Below are 26,631 nucleotides of genomic sequence, written 5' to 3'. Positions count from 1 at the left end.
CCTGGAATTGCTTATTCCAGCACTGAGAGAGGATGTCTCTGTCCACAATAGGAGAGGGATCTGCAGCATGGAGTGCTAGGATGGATCCTTCCTTCTGCATTTCTACCCTTTGCACAGGGATATCTCTAGATCCAGAAGTGGCACGAAACAGATATCTTCTAGATGACCCAGGCTAAGAACTGTGGTTAAAGCATAGTAGAGACATGGATCTTCACTGTCAGGCAGGGGCTTGTTGGTGCTGATTTGGCAAATGAGTGGCATCAGAGCCACTTTCAAGACTAGGACTCTATCTCCATCCCACCCAGGGATGCTGTTGAGGATACCTCTCAGCAGGCTTAGGCTGAAGATCCTTAACTGGCTGTGTGCATGAGGGTGGTGTGTTTCCAGAACAAGAGAAGAGAGCCCACTGGTTACAGAAAGCACACTGGGTGAACAGTAACTGCCCTGCTTTTGCCTACTTCCCAGTGCCAACTGCAGACAGATGGTGGTTCAAGACAAACAGCCTCAGAACACCAGCCCAGGTCCCACAGCCCAGGGTCAGAGCTTAGACCTTGGTCAGGACATCCCACATTGCTGTGGTAACAAAGACTGAGAAACTGACTGAGGTCTGGTTTAGTGCTCTGGCCAGGGGACTTGTACTCAGATTTGCACTAAAGCTAAAATAACTAGAATTCTGTTTGCTTGTTTATTTATAGGCAGGGTCTCATTTAGCCCAGGCTGGCTTTGAATTCATTGAAGATCAGATGTCAGTTATGAGCTATCATGCCCACCTTTTTACAATCATTTTTAGATGTCTTTGCACAATATTTTTACTCCACTTCAAACAGAATTAAATAAGCATTTTCAATATTTCAATCTCTCTGTCTCTGTCTCCCTGGCTCCCTCTCCCTCTCCTTCTCCCTCTCCCTCTCCCTCTCTCTCTCTCTCTCTCTCTCTGTGTGTGTGTGAGAGAGAGAGAGAGAGAGAGAGTGTGTATGTATCTATTGTGGCTACCTTCCTCTTGTCTCTGCCTCCTAAGTGCTGATATTATAGAGGCATGCACCATCACATCTGGCCTAAATTTCTAAAATGCCCCCCCCCTTTAGTGTTTTGCTTAAATGAGCAACAATATCTCAGGAATCTCAAGAATTTGAATTTTTAAAAAATAATTCCTTGGGCCAAGGAGTTGACTCATTGGCTCAATGGGTAAAGGCACTTGATTAGAAACCTGACAGTCTGAGCTGGATCCCCAGAAACCACATGGGGGAAGGAGAGAGCCAATTCCCAGAAGTTGTCCTTTGACCTCCACACGTACCTCCTGCTGCTGATTGCTACACACACACACACACACACACACACACACACACACACACCATAATAGATAGATAGATAAATAAGTAAATAAATAAAAAAAATTAAAAAGCATCTTTTTCAAACAAAAAGTAAATGCAGTAAATCTAAAGTTACTTTAAATACTCCAGAAACATTAAGAGTAAAAGGGATTCACTGATACAGAATTGTTAATGCTTTGGTTCTGATTCTCCTGGACTTTTCTATCCATCGTGCTTTATTTTCTGTGTGACTAAAAGTCGGGTAGGCACTTGAAGTCAGTTTGGGGCTGGGGATGTATCTCAGTGGTAGAGTGTTCGCCAAGTAGGTGTTTGGTCCTGGGTTCACTCCCAACACCATGGAGGGAAGAGAAGCCAGTATTCACCTACACACACATACCAGAGATCTGGGGCATCTTGGTCCAGCTGTGCAGCTGGGGGCAGGGCAGACTTTGTGGGGACAACTCAACAGGCTCCTGAGCATCTATCCAATGGAACCCTGAAAAGATCTTGAGCTCTGTTTTTCTCTCCTGTCTGTTCTTAGAGTCTGCAACACAGACTGGCAATGGAATCCTTAGTGGACTTTGCCAAGTCTTTAGTGCAAAGACCTCTTACATCAGTTGGATCCAAATTTCTTCGATGGTTTAAAAGAATGGTGGTCTCTTTAGTATTGTTAGGGCTGCACAATGCTCAGGACATCCACCTCTCCAGAGTTCTGCCCACTTGGAATCAGTTTTCTGGGCATTTGTTCATAGTAGGGTGCTGAACTGGATGCCAGGAAAGCAGATGGTAGTGCACAACATGCCTCAGCATACACACCCAGCCCCGCCCCTGTAGAAAGACTTGGGGGACAGCTGGCAGAAAATATGGGGAAGAGAAAGGAGGAAACGTGATTAGGAAGGAAGAACACAAAGCTCAGCTCAGTGAGAAACCTCTGCAAGCAGCAGGAATGGGGAAACAGCCGCACTGCAAATCCTGGAACAGACCCCAGTGGAGTGGGCCAGAGGGTTTAACTGGGTGTGGACAGGCCAAATGTGGTTTCTGCAGGAAACTGCTGGGAACAGCAAGGGATGGGGGTGGGGACTAGTCAGCTTGATGAAAAATAAAAATGCTAGTCACGTGTGCTTTCAACCCACTCGAAGAAGTGTCTGGGCTCCTCTTGCTAAAGCTGAGATGGGGGTGGGGAGAGTGTTGTCGGCCTCTGTGGGTTCTAGCTCTTACAATTTGCAAGACCAAAACGAGGACAGAGACAGCTCTGGGAATTGGACAGGTAGAATGCTCGCTGCGCGAGGCCATCTGGAGAAGGACAGTACATTGCCTGGAGCAGTGTCCCTACTGGAGACAGTGTAGTGGGCACTGCAGACCTATGGATGGTGACAGAAATGTGGCAACGGGGATAAAGTGAAGAGAGCTTCAAAGGCTTGGCACACAGTCTGTCCTGACACATTTGGGAGACCACGGAACTGACTATGCGCACAGAGACCCGCGCCACCCATTCTTGAGAGGGATGGGTTTTCAAGATCCTGAAGGCCTTGGTGGTCCCATATGTGGACATAATGTAGACGGGTGGTAAGGCAGCTAGCCATCAACCCCGAGCAGGGGATGCTAAACACCAGGTTCTCTGCGAGGATCTCGGGATCTGACTCCACGATTCTGCTGTACGCCAGGTCCTTGAACAATCAGGGGACTGGCTGAAGGAGCGGAAACAGCACCCACGACCACACAGTACCCGCTCGGCACACCCGGTTGGGTCCTCATCCAACTGACCGGTCCCAACCCACTATCCACCCTTCTCCAGCTTGCCTGCAGCTACGAGGCTCTACCTCTAACCCCGCCCTCCAACCATCTCTGTCCCGCCCCTTCCCAGCATGCCGTGCGCAAGGCCTCTAGGAAGCTGGCGTGGCGCAGCGGGAGCGAGTGGCGGCCTGTGGGCGGGACTTCCGGTTCTCTGAATCGTCTTCCGGCCGTGCTTGATGGGTCTGGCCGGTCTCCTGACATGAAGGTGAGCCCGGCAGTGGCGGCAGTGGGACTGCTTCATCTTCCGCGTCATGATGCGGGAACGTCGGGCAGCGAGGCTCTCCCCGGACAGGACGGGCAGAGTGTGAGCGGGAAGGAGAGCGCGCGGATGAGAGCGAATGAGGGAGCTATGAATGTGAGGGTGAGGAAGTGTGTGAGAATGAGAGGGTTTGAGGGGGAGAACGATTGTGTCAGTGTGAGAATAAATAGATGTGAGGGTGAGTGGGAGCTCGTGTAGAATGAGCAGAAGTGAGCCGGTGTGAGAATGAGTAGATCTGAGAAAGCAAGTGTGTCAGTGCGAGTAAGGGCGTATGTGAGAGAGCGAGCGGGGGTGAGGGTGAGAGGGAGTGTGAGGGCCAGAATGGGTGAGAGTAGGTGTGAGAACAATGAATTTATTAGGGGTGAGAAAACGAGTGAGGATGAGGGTGAGCAAAGGTGAGAAAGTGAGTGTTAGGCTGAGAGCAGGTATGGAAGAGAGTGTGACGTTCTTTAGTAGGAGTGTGAGCGCAAGTGTAAGTCAGTGTAAGGGAGCTTCAGAGCGGACAGTGATATGAGAATATGAGAGAGCACAAGCCATTGCATGAAATCATAGCGATGGCTTTAATCCTAGCACTTGGGAGGCAAAGGCTGGCAGATGGATCTATCTGAGTTCTAGGCCACCCTGGTCTATAAAGTGAATTTCAGGACAGCCAGGGCTACATAGCAAGACCCTGTCTCCAAAAAAAGAGGTGGGGCAAAAGAAGCAGCTGGAAGCATGTGTGAACAGCATAGTAATGGATGTGTTATGTGTATGTGCCAGTGTAGATGGATATGGAGAAGCATGAATGAGGGGTGTATAGAGGAGTATAGGCAAGAACCAGGGTGTAAGATAACGAAGTCAGAGATTTCAGATGTGTGAGTTAGTGTGCATAACTTGTGGAGCCGCAAATGGAAGGTGACATGAGTGTGCAAATGAGTTAGTGAGGCCAGAGTAGCTGTCGGGCGTAAAGAATGAGCTCTATGTGGCAGAATGGTAGCTGGCAGGCCCAGCCTGAGGAAGAAAGGTATATAGCAAGTTGTGTGGGTTCCTTCAAGTTTGTTGGGTATATGAGGCTAGGCCTTACCCTCAGCGCAGCCTCAAATCTTGAACACTCTGTGATAGAAAATTTCCAAAGGACTTCCCACAGGTCTCTAGACGGGAGCCCAGGGAGGCCCAGAGACAGTGTGCTGGTGACAGGACTGGAACTTGAGCCTTCTTACCGCAGTCCTGTTTGCACTGCATTGTACAGTGGGATGAGATAGTAACCAGTGCCCACGGCTTGGTGGCCTGCCCCCTGTGTTGGTCTCCTCATCTGTGAATGGGAATAACATTGATGCCTGCCTGAGTCCTGGGCTGTGGAGAGAGCTTGTGGGAATTCACCAGGTTTGGCATGCAACATATGGTCAATAAATGTCACCTGGGGTTGTGATCATCCTGCTTCTTACGTCACCTTCATTTCCAATCATACACTCACCCACCTCCTCATGTGAACAGTTCACTCCAAAATTGGTTCTCAGAAGTGAAAATGTAGGATGACCATCATAGTCCTATAAGAGCAGTGAATCTATTAAGAGAGCTGAGAGGGCTGAAAGTGTGGCCCAGTATTTTTTTAGTATATGGGGAGCATGGGTTTAATTCCCTGGTCCTACAAAACCAATAATAGGCAGTGATAGTAAAGGGCACTCAGGGCACATCAATCAATCAGCATCCCTCAAATCCTACAATACCAACGCAGGAGCTTAGCCTGAGGGTCAAAGGCCAACTCTCTTATTACTGTTGTTTTGAGATAGGGGCTCCAATAACCCAGGGTGGCCTTGAACTCAACTACATAGCTAGAAACATACATACATTAGTACATACATTGCATAGAAATGACCTTGAACTCTTAATCTTTCTGCTTCCACCTTCCTAGTGCTGGGATCACAAATGTGACCCACTATGCCCTGTCTAAAACTTGTTCTTTTAATTTTTAAAAAAATTGTTTGATTTTACTTTATATTCACTGGTGTTTTGCTGGCATGTATGTCTATGTGAGGGTGTCATCTCCTGGAACTAGAGTTGCAGACAGTATGTTACACACATGTATGACCTTGAACTCCAGTACTCTGGAAGAATAGCCAGTGCTCTTAATCACTGAGTTATAATCACTGAGTTAACTCTCTAGTGTCCTTCTTCCCCATTTAATATTTTCACCAACTTTATTTTTATGTGTATACAAGTTTTGCCTGCATGTATATATGTGCTCAGAGAGGCCAGAAGAGGGTGGTGAGCTGCCATATACGTGCTAGGAATTGAACCCAGGTCCTCTGGGAAAGTAGCCAGTGCTCTTAACTGATGACCCATCTCTCCAGCCCCCTAAAGTTAGTTCTTAAGAGAGGACTGAAGTGGACAGTGCACCACAAAATAAACTCTGATTGGTTTCTTTAACTCTGCACATGCACAACAGGTATGTACACACAGTTTGCACACATAAATGCTTTTCTTTGTAAAAAGGCCCTGACATTTCTTGCTTTGAATCTGCTTGAAAAACATTTGAAAGCTTCTGCTATGACTTTGTCATCCTCACTAAGACAATCCTTCCAGTGGGGGATTTGTAGCCCCAGAGTTACAAGAAATATAGCATGTTCTCCATTGTTAGCTTGGTATAAAGCTTGAGCCAAGACTCAAGCCAAATTTATAACATTCCATCCTGTGTACAGGGTGTTCTGCCCAAAGGACAGTCATTAATGCTTGGAGACAAAACACATTTTGATGTAAGAATGCTGTGAGACCTAGGAATCAGCTATGTGAAGAACATGATAGAGAATTTGTCCTGATGGTTGTCAGAGCAGTGGGCAGTGGCAGCCATGGAAGGTGTAGTAGTGTGGACACCCTTCATATCATAGCACATGCCTCACCCATGCACACCCTAATAGTCTAAAAAGTTGGGTCACCCCCATTCCTTCTTTTAGACAGGGTTTCTTTGTATAGCCTTGACTGTCTTGGAACTTGATATATAGACCAGGCTGGCCTCAAACTCATGGAGTTCTACCTGTCTCCACTTCCTCAGTGCTAAGATTAAGAGTGTATGCTGCCACCACCACCCAGCCTTAAAGATTCACATTTATAAGCAGCTAGGAACATAGTGGTAGCATTGTGTTGATTTTGGTTCTGCTCTACTTCCAGACACAACCCAATGGAACTATCTTCCTCCATGTGTCCAGAGAGGCCCCACCTTTTTATGTTTTGGGGGTTGTTGTCATTTCTGGGTTTTTGCTTTGTTTTTAAAGACAGGGTTTCTCTGTGAATTGCCTTGGCTTTCCTGGAACTTGCTTTATAGACTAGGTTGGCCTCGAACTCATAGAGATGCTCCAGCCTCTGCTTCCCGAATGCTGGGATTAAAGACTTATGCCACCATGCCTGGCTAGGACCCCACCTTTAAAAAAAAAAAAGGTTTACTTTTTAAAGCACACGTACATGTTTGTGTCTCTATATGAGCATCTGAGTGCAGGTATTTATAGAAATAAGAATGGAGCATCGGATCCCCTGGAACTGGGGTTGTAGGTGGTTGTGAGTACCTGACGTGTGCTGGCAACCTATCCTCTACAAGGGCAGTATGTACTCTTAGTTGCTGAGCCATCTCTTCAGCACACCCCACCTCTCTTTGGTGAGTAGGTAGTTGGGGTGATACCCAGGGCCTCATGCATTCTAGAAAAGTGCTAGATTACTGAGCTACATTCCCAGCCCTCTCCCTCACCCCTTTTATTTTGAGAAAGAGTCTTGATAAGTAGCCCAGGCTGGCTTAGAACTCTGTAGCACAGACAGACTTTAAACTTTAGATTCTTGTACTTCAAGACCCACATAGGATTATATGCCTGGGCCACCCCACTGGGGTTCTTTCCCCCCTTGTTCAGGGAGGTATAAAGTCACAGGTCAGGGGATAAGGAGGTGTTTGGCAGAGGGGCTTTAGACTATGTCAACAATGACCAGCTGCAAGTCTAGGCAGAAGATAGATTAGTAGAGACTCAAGCACCTGGACATAGTCTCCATCCTGGACTACTTACAACAAGCTTCTTACTTCTTTCCTTCTGTGACCCAGTTTTTCACCCAAGGGACAGAAGCCTTGCTTATGTTGTAGCTGAGGCTAACCAACATCCCTGTGAGCTAGGGTACTCATAGTCCCACTGACCAGGCAAGTGGGTTTTTCTGGGCCACTGGTTCTCAACCTCATTCTGTGGTTAGGATTTCCCATTCCCTGGGAATATGGGCCACAGAGTCTAAGCTTCACAGTTGTGAGGACAAGGTGGTGAGCTTGGGTAAAGTGAGATACAGGAGGTTATCTCTTCTTAATTCTCATTTTGTCATAGGAGAAAAGCTGGTGTGGTGGGAGACTAGGGTGAGAGAGTCATGGATCTTACTCCTCTAAACGGCTAGCTCTTAGAACAATCCTTTTAGCTTCTAGAACCTCCTCCATTGTTGGAGGCTTCAACCATCTGGCATTATTTTATGTACTCTAGTTTTCCTTAGTCCTCAGAGCCTCAGATCTAGGGTTTCCTGTGGTCTTCCTGTGTTCTAGTGGAATCTTCCTGGTTTGTCTTTCTCAAAGACCACATGTTAGTCATAGCTTCATACATGTGTGTTAGTGTTCTGGAGTGTCAAAACTTGGAGGCTTTTGGTTTTTGGTTTTTCGTTTTTCGTTTTTCGAGACAGGGTTTCTCTGTGTAGCCCTGGCTGTCCTGGAACTCACTCTGTAGATCAGGCTGGCCTCGAACTCAGAAATCCGCCTGCCTCTGCCTCCCAAGTGCTGGGATTAAAGGCGTGTGCCACCACTGCCCTGCAAAACTTGGAGGCTTACTGCCACAATCCCAGCTTTCCTCAGGTCACACCAGGAGCAGTGACAGCAAAAGGAAGCAGGAGGGAAACAGGCAATCAGCCAGGAGGTCGTGGGAACAAGCAGGAGGGCATCAGGGTGGACCTGCCTCTAAGCTACTGCTAATGGCTCATACCCTGCCTGGCTGGGCTTTCTGGAGGCTTTCAGCCTAGGTTCTGGCATCCCTAGGTGTTCCTGATCACAGGGGAAGGCTTTATTGCTCACCTGTTGGGCAGTGGGCTGGGTCAGCCTCCACAGAATACTCCTGGGCTTTTGTAGCCTCTTCACTTGATCTAGTAGATTATATGTTACCAGGGACATGAGACTAGATGGATACACTTCTGTACAACTTATCATGAAGGCCCATTAAGGGAATGACAGCCCAGCTGAGCCATGTCATCCAGAGCTTCCAAAGATCTAAAAGCAAATTATGCAACTAGTGAAAATTCAATGCAGAAAATAGAAGTAAAGAAATGACCAGTACTTCCCTATCTGCTTCTGGTTTTGCTCCTTACATTTCTGTGTGAGCATATGCACTAAAACCAAGACTGTTAGGCTTAGGAAGCTGCAGGATTTTGAGTTGGAGGCCAGCTGAGATGTTCCTAGCACAATCCTGTCTCAAACAAATGAAAACCGAGTGTTTTGCGGAAATGCAGTTCTGTGGTATTTTTGCATTGGTCATGGTTATAGGCACCTCCATGCTTGTCTGTGTTCCCATATCGGAAATGCCCAGTCCCTAAGCTTGGTTCCTGTGTGGGGGACATCCTTGAAGTGGAACTTGTAAAAGGAAGGAAGTGTATGGTAGACACTGTAATATTTATGGCTACATTGTCATTCATAAAAGCCTTTCTTAGCTGGAATTCCCACTTAGCTCAAGAATTAGTTGTTTTCCCAAGAAGCATTCTTTGTAACCCTTTGCATACTGAGTGGAGACACCATCTTACTGTCTCATTTGTGTTTGCTTCTTTCATTTCTGGGTCTCTAAGTATCTCAGTATTGAAATCTGTGGGGTCTTGTTTCCTAGGATGTCTTTGTTTATTTCTTTGCTTATTTATTTTTGAGACAGAGTTTCATGTGGCAAGCTGGCTTCCATACCTGGCCTTGGAACTCCTGATCCTCTTGCCTCTAGCCGCATCAAGTTCTGGGTTACAGACATGTGCCACTACACCTGGCTTTTTTATTTGTAATATTTCTTTGAATATCATGGACATAATATTCAAATATGTGGGTAGAAATTTGTCAAATGTGTCCCAAGTTAAGTTTTTCTGACTAACTTGTCTTTAAATTTGCTTTTTATTTCCTAAATAAAAGTTTTATTTTAAATATTTAAAAATTTTGAGACAGGATCTTGCTATGTTGCCTCAGCTAGCTATAAGCTCCTTGGGATCAAGCAAGTTTTTTGTTTTAGTCTCTCCAGTAGCTAAGATTATAAGCACTTAGCACTGTACCCAGCTGTGAAAGTTACACATTTTTAAATTTTGATTTATTTTTATTTCATGTACATTGGTGTTTTGACTGCATGCATGTCTGTAAGGGTGTCTGATCTCTTGGAACTGGCATTACAGTTATGAGCTGCTGTGTGAGTGCTAGGAATTGAACCTGGGTCCTCTAGAAGAGAAGGCAATACTTTTAACCTCTGAGCTAACTCTCCAGCCTCAAAAAGTTAAACATTTTTAAATATTAAACTTTGATAATACTCTGTTTTGTATTCTCTCTCCTTATTGAGATACTTGAAAAAGGCTTTTCTACCCTGGGATTACATGAGTAGTTGCTCAAAGTATGTTCGAGTACCTTTTGTGGCTTCATTATTTTACACTTCAACCCCATTGTTGCTGAGGTTTCTTTTGTTTTGAGGGGAATGTGGGAGTCAATTTTCTTAGATAGCTGGCTGTTTGTGGTTGGAAAGATATCTTTGGACAGCCTGTGGTTGTCTGAAGGGACCTGGTGATCTGGGCAGAGAAGCCTAGAAGTTATAGAGAGTTGACTTCAGTAACCAGGGCTGACTTGAGGGCCCTACAGACTCAAGCCCTATTAGCATAAATATACTTGTCTAGTCCGTGCCACATCTCTGTGCTAATCGTCTGCCTTCATGTACTTCTTTCTGCAGCCCTCTAGACCCAGAGGTTGGTTCCTGCTGTGATATGCCTGCCATGTGGCCACTTCTTCATGTCCTCTGGCTTGCTTTGGTCTGTGGTTCTGTTCACACCACCCTGTCGAAGTCAGATGCCAAAAAAGCTGCCTCAAAGACGCTGCTGGAAAAGGTAGGGAACGTGAGGTGACCACAGTGGCTGGAACCTAACCTGTCCTTTCTGGCTAGGATCTTTGTGAATCAGAACATAGGAGGGTCTTGTCTCCTTACACAGCTTTCTGAGAAACTAGTGGTGTCCCAACAAGCAGCCTGTGTGGCTCTAGGGATGGACCTTGCTAAGATGTGGGTTCACAGCCATTACCTTCCCTGCTCAGACTGTCCTGTGACAATTTCCATCTATCTGCCTTCCCTATCCCATGGTTGTTGAATTCTCTCATCTTTACAGCCCAAGTTGTGTTTCCATTATGGCCCTTGTGCTGTTCTTTTGGGATATTTCTAAGGATTTCAAACTTAAGCTCCCATCCAGTTTACTCATTAAGCCTGACAGTCCCCATGCTACTGGCCAGGCTGCTGACACAGGACCATACCTATGACCTAGGCCTAGACTGATAGATGCTCTGTACCTTGGGGCAGAGAACCCATACAGTGGGCCTCTCTGTTTGTGCTGGATGGTTTTATGTCAATTCGACACAAGCTAAAGTCATCTGACAGGAGGGAACCTCAACTAAGAAAATGCCTCCACACCAAGATGGTGGTGGTGCACACCTTTAATACCAGCACTTGGGAGGAAGAAGTAGAAGGATCTTTATGAGTTTGAGGTCAGCCTGGTCTACAGAGTGAGTTCCAGGATAGTCAAGGCCACACAGAGAAACTTTGTCTTGAAAAACCAGAGGGGGAAAAAGCCTCCATAAAATGGGTTGTAAGCAAGCCTGTAGGGAATTTTTTAAATTATTGACTCCTGGGGGCCAGCCCTTTGTGGGTGGTGCCATCCCTGGGCTGGTGGTCCTAGATTCTATAAGAAAGCAGACTGAAGGCTAAAGAAGGTTAAGAGCACCAACTGCTTTTCCAGACGTCCTGGATTCAATTCCCAGCAACCACATGTTGGCTCACAACCATCTGTAATAGGATCCAATGCCCTTTTCTGGTGTGTCTGAAAACAGCTACAGTATATTCATATACCTATAAATAAATGAAGGAAGGAAGGAAGGAAGGAAGGAAGGAAGGAAGGAAGGAAGGGAGGAAGGGAGGGAACAGAGAGAGAGAGAGAGAGAGAGAGAGAGAGAGAGAGAGAGAGAGAAAGCAGGCTGAGCAAGCCCTAATGAGAAAGCCAGTAAGTAGCACCACTCCATAGCCTCTGCATCAGCTCCTGCCTCCAGATTCCTGCCCTGCTTGAGTTCCTAATCTGACTTCCTTCAGTGATAAAAGGTGATGAACAGTGATTTGGAAGTATAAGCCAAATCAATCCTTTCCTCCCCAAGTTGCTTTTGGTCCAAGTTGCTTTTTAAGGTTGTCTTAGAAACCTTAAGACAGTGTCTCTCGCAGAAGGATCGGGGAAGCTAATGCTATTAGGGAAGGCTGAGCTGGGCCCCCAAAGAGTGGGCCGAGCTGGCGAGGTGAGAACCTGATGGAGGACTTACAGGAGCAGAGGTCAGGGAGAGCAGACATACTAGCTTCCTGGATGGGGACTCAGGGCATGGCCAATGGGGTAGCATGTGTGCTTGACATGTCCTTAGTGTAGGACCTGGTATACCTTGATTAGTATCTATTGGTGTGAGTCCTAAATATCAGACTTCATATGTAGAAGGAGCTACTTCTGTCAGATCTCCAGTCCAAATTAAGGGATGAATGGCCTCTGGAAATTCTACTGTGACTTCTCTGAAATAAGTCACCTACTATGGCCTTAATCCTCTACCCACAAGAGTAGATCAGTAGTGCTGTGTTAATCCAGAGACACAGTCCATGGCTGAATGGAACAGACTTGCTGCTGTCACTGTTGCTTTGAATGCCACATTCTGTGCTGAGAAGAGAGGTCAGACAGTTTGTTCCTTTCCCTTTTGTTTCAGACTCAGTTTTCAGATAAACCTGTCCAAGATCGGGGTCTGGTGGTGACGGACATCAAAGCTGAGGATGTGGTTCTTGAACATCGTAGCTACTGCTCAGCAAGGGCTCGAGAGAGAAACTTTGCTGGAGAAGTCCTAGGCTACGTCACTCCAGTAAGTCAAGAGTTTTGTGGTGCAGAACGGGGCTGTGCAGAACCTTGTGGCTGGTGTTCTGTTCTCCATGGCTGCTGCTGCTATGAAACTGTAGGAGAGATGCTAACAGGAAGATGTCAGAGGGAAGGGTCCCAGGCTTTTCTTGGGGCTTGCTCCTTGTGTCTTCAGGTGACCCCCATCGATGCATCCTGATGTAGAGGAGAGCTCTAGTGTTATCTGGTTCATGGTGGGGGCTTGTAGAGCCTGGTGAAGGGACATCAGCCCAGATGCCAGGCAGTGGGCTGCAGTCCCAGTAGTTTTGCAGAGTGGAAGAGGGAAGCCCAGGCAGGGGACTGGTGGCAGCTCAAGTCCAGCACTGCAGCAAGGCAGGTATGTATTTACTTCTTCTCTGTCTGCCCTGTCCTTCCTCTGCCAGTGGAACAGCCATGGCTATGATGTTGCCAAGGTCTTTGGGAGCAAGTTCACACAGATCTCACCAGTCTGGTTGCAGCTGAAGAGACGTGGTCGTGAGATGTTTGAAATCACAGGCCTCCATGATGTGGACCAAGGTTTTTCCACTTCCTTTTTATCTGTACTTGCCCTGAGGCTAAATATAGTGTGAATGTGTCTGTGTATGTATAAAAGTGTAGTGTAGTGTAGTGTAGTGTAGTGTGTGTGTCTGCCTGTCTGCCTGTCTGCCTGTCTGCCTGTCTGCCTGTCTGCCTGTCTGTGACTCTGTATATATCTTATCTGTATATATCTGTATCTTGTTTTGTTGAGACAGAGTCTGACTATGTAGTTCTGGCTGCCTTGAAACTCCAGGCTGGCTTTGAACTTACCAAGATCCATCTGCCTCTGCCTCCCAAGTGCTGGGATTAAAGGTGTGTGCCACCACACCTGCCTAGGTTATGTGTATGTATAATGAGTATCAATGTGAATGTATATAAATATATCAGTTGTGACTGTTATTATAGGCCTGTAATCTCTGCTACTCAGGAGGCTTAAGCAGTAGAATTACAAGTTCAAGGCATATCTGTGTGTGATTCTGGATATGATTGTAGGACCATGACCATGAGAGATATCAAGTGTGACTAGATGTGTAACTGAGTGTGAATGTGATAGATGTGTAGTTTGCTGTCTCACACCACACAGCTGGGCTCAGAGTGGAGCCAGGTGTGCAGAGTGTGAGGAATGGCCTGCCAGGTAAAGACAGTCCCTGGGGCCATCACAGCTGTGAGGTCTGCAAGGCTGGTCAGCTACAGGGGGTGAGATACTGTCCTGGAGGTGACAGATTGAAGAACACTGGGAATTTGTGCCTTCTCCTTACCTTTCTGACTCTAGTGCCAGGAGCTTTTCAACATTCCTTGTCTTTAATGTCAGGCCTGCATGTGAGTGTAAAGAAGGCAGGCTCTGAGTGACTTGTGCAGCTGGGCAGAGAAGGGTTGGCTCCCCCTTCTCTCTCTTCATTAGTGTTCTGCATTTGGTGTCCAAAGAAGAAGATAGGCTGGATCAGGGCACTTCACTGATGACACGAACTGTTGGAAGAGGCCTAGATAATCTACACAGCTGAACCATATTTGGCCTCTAACAGAATTAACAGGGTTGGCTGGGTTTAGAGTTCTGAGACCAGGAGTGGTTTTTCCCGATGCTGTGAAGTGAAGATCTGGGAAAGCTGATGGGAGAAGGGACCAGGGCAGGAAGAGGGAGTGGAGTAGAGTGGAGGGAGGATAGGAGTGACTGCAAGGTCACCCTGGGCTAGGAGAGGAGTGAGGAATGGTCTGGATCTTTGGACTGCATGTATGCCCTCTACTGTCTTTCCCTTTCATCTCTGACAGGGTGGATGCGAGCTGTCAAGAAGCATGCCAAAGGCGTACACATAGGTGAGTCCAGCAGGCCTGGGCATGGTCAGGAAAGCAGCCTCAGCCATACTGTGTAGAAAGCACAACTTCCCTGTGGGTAGACAGGTACCTCAGGTCCTTGCATGTTCCTTCCAATCTAGGCTCTACTACTTGAGAGTATATCTCTCCCCTGAATGATCTGATCGGTCAGCTGAGCTTGGCCACTAACACCTCCTTCCTTGGCTGGTGGTTTTCCTGCATACTGCTCCCTTTTCCTTCTTTCTTCCTGTCTAGCAAGCATTACTGACTTTCCTGGTGCCAGACCCTAGGCTAGGCCTGAGGGTGATTTTGCCCCTACCCTGCCTGTGCCTCTGAGCTGGTATGGGAAGGAAATTTTTCCCAAAGAACAGCAGGAACCTGAGAGCAGCAGAGGAAACCTGTGGAGCTCAGGTTTAGAGGAAGCTACAGGAGGCTCAGAAGCAATGACAGGAGAGGAGTGGTACAGGAGTGGAAGCCATCAGGTCAGATTGAGATAGGCAAGGTAGTAGCAGCAAAGATCCAGATGAACTGGGGGTCTAGCCCAGCCAGTTTCCCAAAAGCTGGGCCCTAAGGATATTTGGCAGGTTAGTGTCTCTTTATTCCTTCCTTCCTTCCTCTTGCAGGCTGTGTGGGTATTGGATGTCTGCACTAGATAGAGCCACAATTGCCTAGGTGGCCTCCCTGCATGTCACTGGTCTGACTGCTCTGGTAGTCAAGGGAACACTTTTGCAGACAGCAAGCATCAGAGTGTTTCTTGGCCATGATCTTTCTGTGTGTTCTCTCCTGCCACCAGTGCCTCGGCTTCTGTTTGAAGAATGGACTTATGATGATTTCCGCAATGTCTTAGACAATGAGGATGAGATAGAAGAGCTCAGCAAGACTGTGGTACAGGTGGCAAAGGTGAGACCTGTGTGCTCCTCAGGTCCTCGGGGCTCAGACAAGAGCTACGAGCACAGCCCACCAGAACCCTCCTCCCCAAACAGACCGTACAGTCTGTTCCCAACTTTTCTCCTTGTCTTACTTTGCTTCCCTCTCTGACTGAGGCTCCCAAAGGCCCCCACCTAGAGTCTTCATTTGTTTGTTTATTTTTCAAGACAGCTTTCTCTATGTAGCCTTGGCTGTCCTAGAACTCACTTTGTAGACCAGGATGGCTTCAAACTCATAGAGATCCTCCTGCCTCTGCCCCCAGAGTGCTGGGACTAAAGGTGTGCACCACCATTGCCTGGCTCCTCTTCTTTTTTCTTTTCTTTCTTTGTTTTGTTTTGTTTTGTTTTTTCGAGACAGGGTTTCTCTGTGTAGTCCTGGCTGTCCTGGAACCCCCCCCTGTAGACCAGGCTGGCCTCGAACTCAGAAATCCGCCTGCCTCTGCCTCCCAAGTGCTGGGATTAAAGGCGTACGCCACCACTGCCCGGTTCTTCTTTTTTCTTTAACATTATTTTTGTGTGCATGTGCGTAGAGGGGAAATGATGCAACACACGTGTAGAGGGCAGAGGACAGCTTGCTGGAGGTATTTTTTCCTACCATGTGAATTCCAGGAATCAAACTCAGGTTTTCAGGCTTGGCAGAAAGCTCCCTTACCTCCTAAGCTATCTCAATGGCCTTTTTTATTTACATTTTTGGGGACAGAATCTCACAAAGCCCAGACTGACTTTGAATTTACTATGTAGCTTAAGCTAGACTTGAACTTCTGACCCACCAGCCTCTACCTCTCAAATCTGAAATTATAGGTAGTATGACCTGGCTTCTCTTGCTTGACTTTTTTCTTGGGTATCCTCTTATGCAACCCATGTCTTCCAGGGTGGATAGGATAAACCACACTCAGGCTGTACCACTACTGTTACTGGTACCTTTGGGAATTCCAGAGGTGGGAAAGTTTTTATCTCTGGGGCCAGAACATCCTTTGGCTAAAACTCTATAACTTCCAGAGATGAGACCACCCCTGCTGGCCATCAGGATGCCTGCACTACTGCAGGGTGAAGAAGTGTGGACAACTGAGCACCTCTGCCCTTCTGGCTGCTATGGCATACCCCCTCCCCATGCTGCCTGTTTCAGAGGAACTAGTGAATGAGTACTGCAGACTTGGGTCTTGCCTCATAAGTCACTGGGCTACTTTGCCATGTGGTCTGAGCCAGTGGCGTCTCTTCTGTCTTACCCAATCCTCCTAGATTCCCATTTCTCCTTACCTGCCCATTTCTTTCAGAACCAGCATTTTGACGGTTTTGTGGTGGAGGTCTGGAGCCAGTTGCTGAGCCAGAAACATGTGTGAGTGGGGATGTGGGCAGCTGCTTAGTTCTCTTTCTGGCCCCTATGTTTGGAGAAGCCAGAAGAAGAACCAAGGGAGAGAGAATCTGCCTGGAAAGGCCTTCCTTCCCTAGCCTCTGGGCTCTGGGTTGGGGATGGGTCCCTATAAAAGGTGGAGGCCTACCCAGAAAAGCCATGAATAGCCAGGGGGCAGGCAGTTTGTCCTGGCCACATCACTGTGCTAGTCTGGAGGCCCTTCTAGGATGGCTAAAGGAAATGGGGGATCCTCACCCAGGAGGACTGAATGAGAAAAGGGCAGCCAAGTCTCCACTATAGATGTTCAGGTCGGACTCGAGTAGAGATTTCCTCACTGAGCACAAAGGAGACTCCCTGGGACATTAAAAAGAGGCTGATTGAGTGTGGCCAACACCTGAGTGTGCTGGTCACAATGTTTACTGGGGAAGGAATGTCCAAGTACATAAGAGCAGTCTATTGGGAGGAGGCCGCAGAAGCCCCTTTATGTTTCCTTGCTGCCACGGTACCAGCCAGCAGCCAACACATCTTAAGCTCACAGGATCCTACTACCCTTTGCCAGAGACCAGGAAGGAGGGAATTGTGCAGACTACCAGCAGCTCCAACATAGCCTGAGGCTGACTACTTTACTGAGGAATGGCCCCTCCTTGATCCTTAGCTCAAGTTATTTGACTCCTGAAACATACCTTATTTAGCTCTGCCAAATTGGGAGTCCTACTCTTTAGAAGATGACACAAGAACATTTTGCCATGCGTCAGACTGTTGTTGTCAGACTGTGCTGTCTGGGCACACCCTCAGTAGAGGTTTACACAGTTCAGAGCAAATGTTTGGGCAGTAGAGGCTCTGGAATCAGCTCCACCTTCTTCTCTTGCATAAGGGAGTTCTGTTTGTGCTTTTTAAGCTGCAGCTCAGAATTAGCTGAGCCGTTCTGTCTTTTATTGTCTTAGAGGTTCCTCCTTCCCCTTTGTTTCTCTGAGACTTTGCTATATGCAGAAGATTGTAGGTCTCAATTTTGTCCACTTGGAGGCAGCATCCCCACATGAATCTCTTGTAGCCTGCAAAGGAGGGTCTGGTGAGATGAAGCACTGTAGGGGTGGGAATGAGGAGGTCATTTGATGAAGAGATGATCATTCTGAGAGCCTAGAGGGTATACCTAGTGTCAGGTGTGCCTGGGACTTACCCTTGATGAAAGACCCCAATCAGAGGCCACCACAGGGGGGAAGTGTGTCCCTGAGTGAGTGGGGAATCCTCTGCCTGCAGTACCCCTGAAAGGACCACAGCTCTGACCTGAGAGTTAGGTGCCCCAGACTGTTAGCCATGTCACATCTTCAGACCCAGCTTTGTGTCCTTGCTGGTCAGAGGGCCTCACTAAAGCTGACTCCGCTGCCAGCCATCCTTTCTTTTAATTCTGGAGACTACAGATCTATTAATCAGAGATTTGCTATAATTTATTTGTGTTTCAGCACATTAAGTAGGCAGTGAGACACAGCTGCATTGTGTCTAGGCTCCCAGTGGATCATTACTATCAGATAGGGAGGTCCCAGGTGGGAGTCTCAGAGTCTGCAGTGGGAGACATGGAGATAGAAGCAGCCTCCATGAATCTGTGCTCAAGGGACAGTGCAGAGCTCTTTGCAGAACAGGAATGGAGCTTAGGCATAGATAGTGGCCAGGCCCCTGAGCCCCAAAATTGATGTCGTTTATGATTCCTTTGGACACTGCCCCAGGAGGAGCCTGGTTGTCATAAGACACAATGGAAATATTTAAGGAGAGTACTGCTTTGGTTGCCATTCCCTGCCTCTCATTATTATAAGTATCTATCTTGGATTTGAAGAGCTAAGTCACATGTTTGACACTTAGTACAAGGTGATGGTAGGGCCCATGACTCTTGGTCTCAGGAGACAGCCTGTTTTTCCAGATTTCCCAGAGGATAGTGGATGTGTGGAGGAACTGTGTGACTCATCTCTGGGGACTTTTCTTCAGATTGCCATATGTCACAATTATCTGTCCTTAGGCAGAAGCTGCTAGTATGGCAGGAGAGGCTCTGTAGGCAGCCTTTAGGGCCACTCAGTTTTGGGCTCCTATGAGAGCAGATCCTGCCTAGTATCTTGGTCTGCTTAGGCTCCCCATCAAAGGCTCTTCTTCAGGGAAGGTGCTAACCCCCTGATCCCCATGAAGTAAGTTTGGGCCTCTAACATATGTAGTGCTATGGGCAGCAGTCCTTTCCAGCCCTGTAGTCCTTTAGACAGCCCTGTTCAGAATAAATTCCATCTACAGGGCTCACCCCAGCAAACACCACAGGTCTTATAGTAGTAACCTCTCCAAAATGAGGATGGCAGCAGTGGCAGGGAAGTGATAGCCGTTGAAACAGAGTAGTTTTTGGGGTATGTCAGCTCTGTGGTAACCTTGTCTCTGGAAGATTCTGGTTCCTCAATAATGTGGAAGAGAGACTACTAACCAAGTACCTGTATTCTCTGCCCTCATCTCTGTCTCATCCCAATGTACCAGTCCTAAAGCTGGGCTCAGTGGCTTTTGGTCTCATGCATTGGCCACTTCGCACAGACTCAGAGATATGCCGTCTGCAGGATCGGTTGGCAAAGTCTTTTATGGGCTAAGTCTACTACCAGTCCCACTAGAACTCTGACTGGGGTACTCTTACAGAGTCCTTATGTCTAGAATGGCTGTAGTATGGGCCCTTGAGAGGGATACGGTAGGCTCGTACTTGTCTTCTGAAAGCCCTTGGAATGATCTTAGGTACCTCTTGGTCCTTAAGTCTCATATGATCTGGAAAAAGATCATCCTGCTTCTGTCCTGCAGCCAGTCAGAAGGGTCTTCCTTTGGTGGAGTTGGCTTTCCACATTCCTGGGCCTCTGTTACTTCACACATGGGTAGCATTCTCCTAGTTCACCTGCATAAGTGATGTATTGCCACTTGCAACCTGCGAAGTATACCTAAGAAGGACAGACAACTGGGACTTAGGTGCCCTTTAGCCCCTTGTCACTAGAGTTGTCACACTGGAATCACTGTTGCTCAGGTTGAAAAGTAATAGCTCAATTTGGGTCACATCAGAGAGAGTGAAGCCATTGCTGTCCATAGTTGACCACTGAGAATACTCTAGACTGTCTGCAGAGATGTACTAGGGGCAGGTCTTGGGGCCAGTAGGGTACTCAGCTTTGGCTGTGCAAATGGAGGACTTGTCAGCCTGTCTGTAGATGGAGCTGTTCCTGAAGGTCCAGCTCTACAGAGGGAGGGAAAACTTTCTTTACAAAGCAGTAGTAGAACCTCCTTGGGTGAGCACAGCATAGCAAGCCTGACTTCATAGCAGTTGCATTGGGTCAACTCTTTTAAGATGGCCACACCTTCAGGGAATCAGCTGGTATAGAACATGTCATGGGCAGTCCACTAGAGGGTCAAGGAGTGGGCTCCTAGGCCATGTGGGGAGAGAGCTGACATTCGTTCTTGAGGTATACCAGCTGCCTCCTCCATCTTCTTGTCTGGTTTCTCCATCTCTTGCCCTCTGCTCTCTTAGTATCTACTCCAAGTATTCTGCACCATCTTCTTTCCCTACCGGGTATGTTGCTCAAAATGTTTTGTGGTATTCCATAGCCTGAAGGTTACTAGGATTTCTCTGGGTCCATGTTTGGCCCTTCAGTACCCTGAAAATACCACTTTTCTCGGGATCCCCAAGTATGAGGAAAGGCAGGCTCAACTCGGGTACAGAGTCTCCTTTCCCTCAGCTCCCTCATGGGTTCACACTGAAGAGTGATTCAGAAAACCCTGTGAAGGACTTGTAATTCTGCAACAGGGCCTAAGGCTGGGGCTCCATCTGTTATGCTCTTGATGCAGTGGTGCCCGGGAGCCCCCCAGTGCTCTGGGCTAACCTTGATTCTTGCTTCTTACAGAGGCCTCATTCACATGCTTACTCACTTGGCTGAGGCACTGCACAAGGCCAGGCTGCTGGTCATTCTGGTCATCCCACCTGCTGTCACTCCTGGGTAAGTGCACTCTAAGGGTGGAAAACAATTAGTCAAGGGCCCAGTCCCTCTCCCATCAACATGGGCTCTTCACTCAAAAAAAGGGGTTTGGGGGAAGGTGACCTACAGTTCTAACCTGTCTTGTCTATCAACATAGACATGTATTGAGGAATTCATCACCATGAGAACCCACAAGTTTAGACTCCTTATCTAATGTCTCTGGGGCTCTGAGGCACCTAGTTCAGTTCTTAGGCTATCAATACTAAATACTTATAGTGCATATTGCACTATAGCTGGGCAAGCTGCTGCCAACTGGAGCCACTGAAGGGACTTAGACCTTTGTTCCAGACTCTGGCTCTTTCACCATTCCCAGCCATGTGAGGCAGCTCTTTTGGAACCTTTGGGACAAGATGTAGTGACATAGGTACTACAGGTGGAGCCAAGGCATTTGGATTCCCATGTCTACCCTGCTTAGAGCCTCTTTTTGAAATCACTAGTGTTTGACTTAGAGATAACAATACTGTGAAATAGGAGACTCAGAGTCACCCAAGGATAGACCTGGAGCACAGCAGGTAGGAATAGGTATGAAGGGCAGGTAGAACTACTGGGTAGTAGTCCTAGGAATCTTCCTGGTATTTAAGCTTCCAAGGGCAGCTCTGTCTATTTGGCCTTTAAATTCTCCAATGGATGCTAAGCTCCCTGGCCTACACACTAGAAGAAAGTACCCTTCTCTCTGGTCATCTCTGAGCCTTCAGCTATTTAAAATGATAGTAGCTGGATAAAGTTGGATATGCCTCCAGAGCTTAGAATGTCATTGGCAAGTTGATAGACGCTTATAAAAGAAATTACTTTTCTGTGAATTTAAGGCTAGCCTGATCTACATAGCAACTTCCAGGCCAGTCAGGGCTACATGGTGAGACTATTGTCTCATATAAAGGTGAAAAGCTGAGTGTGGTATATATATATATATCTTTAATTCCAGCACTTATGGGGCTGAGGCAGGTGGAGCTCTGTGAGCTTGAAGCCAGCCCAGTCTGCATGATAGTTCCAGGTCAGCCAGAGTTACACTGAGATGTGGTCTCAAAAAAAAAAAAAAAAACAAAACAAACAAACAAAAAACTCAGCACCTGCAAGGTGCTTGGACAGTTGACAGGGACACTAGTTGCTGAAGACCTACTATGTGTCACTTAGTGTCACTTGTCACTATAGGTGCTACTATTGAGGCAGTTCAAAGCTTAAGACCCACCAGCTCAGGGTAGTTTTCCCATCCTAACCTTGAGTGTGCCAAGGCCCCTATGGATGGTGTAGTCTGCCTGCTGTCTGAGCTTTCTTGATAAACATCCCTCGGCTCTCAGCCCATCAGTAGGGACTGATGAGCACAGCAGCAGGCTCTCCACATTGACTTCAGGCCTAGCCCAGGAGTCCTGCTCCACAGTGCAGTGGGCTTTGGTGCCTCTAGGGAGAAACCTGGAAATTAGGAAGCATGAGAGCTGTCTGCTACCCTTCTCAGGAGGAGCTCTAGAAGTACTAGGTGACACAGGGCAAGTCTCCAGCAGCTAGTATCTGTGACAGCTGCTCAAGAACCTTACAGGTGCTAAATTAGCTCAAGTCACTTTTGGTGGTGGTGGTGGTGGTGGTGGTGGTGGGGTTTTTTGTTTTGTTTTATGGGGGTTTTTTTTTGTTTTTTGTTTTGAACAACATCTCACTGTATCCCTGTCTGGCCTGGAATTCACCATGTAGACTAGGTTACATTCTAATGTGTGGAGCCTATGTGTGCGGTGAGGCTTCGTTCTGTACATTTTCTTCCTCAGCTGAACAAACAACTAGATCCTGCAGACCTAGGTGGAAGAGACAGCAAGGGGGTCACAGCCTTCCAGACGGGTCTCCAGAATTGTGGTATCAGCTGTGTCTGCCCAATGCTCCTTTCAGGATATCTTGGTATATAATGTTGGCTGGAGTGCCATAGCTAGGTGGAAACTTGGTGTGAACAGTTCAGAAACCTGTGGCAGGTTTTGAATCTGTGGAAGCTGCTCTCAGATTCTGGTGAGGGTTGGGTGCCATATTTTGAGGAGGATCTTTCTGTCCAAGCATCTCCACCCAAGCTCCCAGTCCTTTGCCTGAAGTGGATCTTAGAAGCCAAGGCCAACTCCACCACTCACTTTGAAGTGACTGAGGCACATAGTTCACCTTATGTGGCCATGAGGAGAGGGATTCTGGAGGGTACCCAGAGTGGTGGTGGGGTTGGGGGTTGGGGATCCATCTGCAGTGGCTGGAAGAAAGACCAAGAGGTAGCAAGAGTCTAAGGGAAGCAGGGCCCTTAGCTGGTTGAGGCCCTGTGGCATTGGGATGACCCTTCTGTCTTGAGTATAGTGGGGGCTCGGCTGGCACTGCTCCAGGACATGGGGTGCTTACTGTCCTTGTTTGTCCTCCCTCAGCCCTTAGTCTAGAGCCACCTCTGCAGGGGGCCAGATCAGCAGCCTGCCCTGCATCTTCATTTGCCTCATAAAGGCTGCTCTAAGAAGACCCCTCTGGTGTGTGGGGGTGGCTTCTAGTCATCAAATGAAAATTCACTTATGTCCTTTGTCACCAAAGGCAAGTTAAGTCAGAGCTGCTACAGAAAGGGCTGCCACAGCACTGCAGACCCTTGGGGTCTTGCCTTAGAACTGGGCAGCTCTTCAGCCATGCTGACCTTGAGCACTTTTTCCAAGGTTACTTGTGTATACTCAGCAATATAAGAACCAGGGTAGAGTGGCAGCCGTGAAGATGTAGTTTAATTAGATCCCCAGACCTACTGGGGCTAGCAACATACCATCTTAGGAACATAGGAAATACCAGGTTTGCTTCTAGCCAGTTTCTTGGGTTTCTCAAAGGCCAGTAACATACTATCCAGAATGGCAGTGAGGGGTGTGGCAAGTTAAAAGTCAGGTCAATCTAACCTGCCTCTCACATTTCCTTGGCCTCTTTAACTCTTAGGGACCTCTTAGGTTGATGACAGAGATCACAGGAACAACAAGGCCTCGCAAGATGGGCAACAGGGACTGTTAACTTAGGGTAAACCAGCAATACCCATTCTGTTGTCCTAGAAGAAGTAGGGACCTGGCTCACCACCCAGGGGCATGGAGAGAAGAATCAGAGGAGGCGAGAGTCACAGGAGCAAGGGCTTAAGCTTCAGAGGAAAGCTGTGGGACAGCTCCAGGAAGGGTTGTCTTTAAGTCTGTGTACCTTCTGTCTGGCTGTAACTCCAATACTATGGCACTGCCAACTATAGATGGTGTTAATTGTGGACTGGAGGAGGGAGGCACACACCCTGTGGACTGAGGGACAGGGAGCTAAAGTTTGTGTGTTGGACTCTCCATAGTAGTAAAGGATGCTGCATTGCTGAGATAAGATGGCCCTTGGGGCATGGTTGAGAGTTGACAGCCTCACTGACCCCACTGAGGTTGCAGGTGACAATGGGGTGAGACTGCCGGGCCCATAGCTCTCACAGTGTTTATGAGTAGTTTCTGCTGGCTACAGCTGCAGAGTGCCCTGGCAACATCTGGGCATTTTCCCTAGCTACAGGGTGTCTGGATAAAGGGCCATGTGACTGGAGGGCTCTGGCCCCGTGTCATTACAGTCCTACTCTCTGGAAAAGAAGTTCTCATTGGAAAGAAAAAGTAGCCTGGGCTATGAGGATTGCCCCATTTTAGCCCTTGGTGGACACTTAAAAGTGTCTCACTGCTGGGGCTGGACACTTTCCTTCGTTGCCATAGGAAGGGCTCAGCTGCATGGGGCCTGTGGACACTCAGGCCCAGGCACTGAGTGATGTGTTTTGTTATATTGTTTTTCTCCCTCAGAAATTAATTCAGAACATGAGGTTTTCAGCATGAGCAGTGATTTCTGTTTATTGGAAGTCATGCCATGTGTGGCCTATTGGCAAGCTGTTTTTATGTCTCTCGAGCATGGATTCATTTTGTCCTGGTGCTGTGGAACAAAGAGAAACAGCTCAGTGGCCAGGCTCCCCAGGGGTTTGGGGCAGGAGCAGGGCAGGCTGGGGAGGGATGACTCTAGTAACAGCTTCTGCATAGCCTTTCTTTCCTCAAAGACAGAAGGGCAAATAACATGTTCCCAGAGAAATCCCCAAGGACATAGCCGGGAGGATGGGAGTAGGGAGGGTAGTAAGAGGCCCAGTGGTGTCCCATCTTTCCTGTTGATGGCTACCACCCTAGAAGATTGCTCCATTTCAGGAAAGTGTTGGCTGTGTTCCTGTTTGCCTTCATCTTGTCTTATCCTGACCACTTAAGGATAAGGCCATTCTGACATATGGGCTCTTCTTAATGACCCAGCCTGTGAAATTGGGTTGTATCAGTGAGAAGCCGCATATGGGAACCTCTGGGAATAATGCATGCTTCAGAAAAGTAGTCCCCACAGGGTCCCGTGGTCTTCCCAATATTTCCACCCATACCTGTCCGTATATTCTGTCTCTCAGCTTGCACCCTCTTCTGTGGTATCAGAACCTCTGGCCTACCCCTGTTCTTCAGGTGCTCACACCCCTCTGCCCTCAGCCTTTATTATCTCCCCATCCATGTCTGCTTGGTGTCCCAGTAACACAGTAAGGGCAAGTGCTATAGCAGCCTGCCTGGAGGAGCTAACGGTGACCATAGGGGTCTGTGCCTAGAGACAGTGAACCTGAAGGTCAGATGACAGCAAACAACACTATGCACTGGGGCCAGCTGTGCCTGGGCAGAATCCTGTGGTGATCAGATCTTCGTAACTTTGAACTCACAGAATACCCTCTGGCCTGCCCGCTCCTCTGGGTGAGGTCTGACTGAGAGGTCAGCTGGTCCAAGAATCACAGCTAGTAGGGAGTGCCATCCGAGTCGTCGGGCCCCAGGCGGTGGGCAGTGCTGCTACCTCACAGATGGCACATACTGTCACTTTGACTAGTCCTTGTCTACAGCTTTCTCTGAGCTTCTGGCCTGGGATCAGAGGGTGCTTACAGCCTGACCAGTGTGATTTAGCAAAAGAAGAGGTTTTTCTGGGAGCCTTCAAACAGGATCTATGTCCCCTCCCTGTGCAAGGTAAAAAAATGTCTATGCAGATTTATCCTGCCATTGGGAGAGCCCTGCTACTGCCGCCGCCACCCCCACCCCCCCATCAGTGTCTGGGGGTTGAGTGACACTGCTGTAAGTCTTCAGGGATAAATGTTCTTCCCCAGCCCTAAGTGAGGCCACAGGTCCCTGTGTGGTACTTCTCCAGGTGTAGCTCCTCTGCTTGGAACTTTGTAGTCCCCAGCAGCCTCTTCTTGCCCAAAGGCTTCAGCCACACCTTTCTGAACCTTTCTGAACCTTTCTGAGCCTTCCTCCTGCACTTCTGCTGAATCCATAATACAGGTAGGACTAAAAAAGGCTGCTCCTCTGCCAGCCTCTAGCTGCAGCTCATGGCTTTCTTCATGAGCCATCAGATCTAGAACATCATGGCCTGAAATACTAGGAGCCTGTTAACATTGGCGGATTCTTAGATGAGGGTCCCACCTAGGAGCAGGCAAGCCTTTGCCACAGGAGCCTGTCTTAGTTACTATTGTATTGCTGTAAAGAGATAGCATGACCAAGATAACTCTTATAAAAGAAAGCCTTTAATTGGGGGCTTGGTTATGGTTGTAGGTTAGGCCATGATCATCATGGTGAAAAGCAGATAGTTATGGAGCTGGAATAGTATCTAAGATCTTTATATCTTTACCCATAGGCAGAGGGGGGAGCAGGGACTAAACCTGGCATCAGCTTTTGAAACCTCTTAAGCCTACTCCCAGGGACACCCCTCCTCCAATAAGACCAGACCTCCTAATCCTTCCCAAACAGTTCAACTAACTGGTGACTAAATATTCAAATGAATGAGCCTATATATGAGTGAACCCTTCCTACCCTAAGGACAGCACAGAGCCCTTATCATGTTTCTAGAGTGAATGTTTGGGCCCCATTGGGAGCAGGAATAGGAAGGACTGTTATATTACGAGGCCAAGATAATGTGTTTATGAGGCCCAGGCCCTAGGGACACGGGG

General features: G+C 47.8%; 1 protein-coding gene across 3 annotated transcripts in view; it reads left to right on the top strand.

Annotated features, from left to right (window-relative positions):
- Window positions 1-3,153: 3,153 nt before the first annotated feature.
- The window catches only part of Chid1 (chitinase domain containing 1), a 37,851-nt gene continuing 14,373 nt past the window's right edge, over window positions 3,154-26,631 (top strand). The window contains exons 1-8 of one of the 3 annotated variants that reach the window (XM_034503235.2): window positions 3,154-3,309; window positions 10,299-10,452; window positions 12,344-12,493; window positions 12,909-13,041; window positions 14,308-14,352; window positions 15,143-15,249; window positions 16,550-16,611; window positions 20,523-20,615. In XM_034503235.2, the coding sequence (XP_034359126.1) occupies window positions 10,333-10,452; window positions 12,344-12,493; window positions 12,909-13,041; window positions 14,308-14,352; window positions 15,143-15,249; window positions 16,550-16,611; window positions 20,523-20,615 (710 nt within the window). In that variant the 5' untranslated portion in view covers window positions 3,154-3,309; window positions 10,299-10,332. Of the gene's footprint in view, window positions 3,409-3,441; window positions 3,466-10,298; window positions 10,453-12,343; window positions 12,494-12,908; window positions 13,042-14,307; window positions 14,353-15,142; window positions 15,250-16,549; window positions 16,612-20,522; window positions 20,616-26,631 lie in introns of those variants that run through there. The other 2 variants (XM_076913514.1, XM_076913528.1) reach the window with 2 other exon arrangements.

The sequence above is a fragment of the Arvicanthis niloticus genome, chromosome 1 (genome assembly GCF_011762505.2).
Source record: "Arvicanthis niloticus isolate mArvNil1 chromosome 1, mArvNil1.pat.X, whole genome shotgun sequence".
Taxonomy (NCBI): domain Eukaryota; kingdom Metazoa; phylum Chordata; class Mammalia; order Rodentia; family Muridae; genus Arvicanthis; species Arvicanthis niloticus.
The sequence above is the reverse complement of the archived record's forward strand: the minus strand, read 5'-3'. Positions and strand labels throughout refer to the sequence as shown.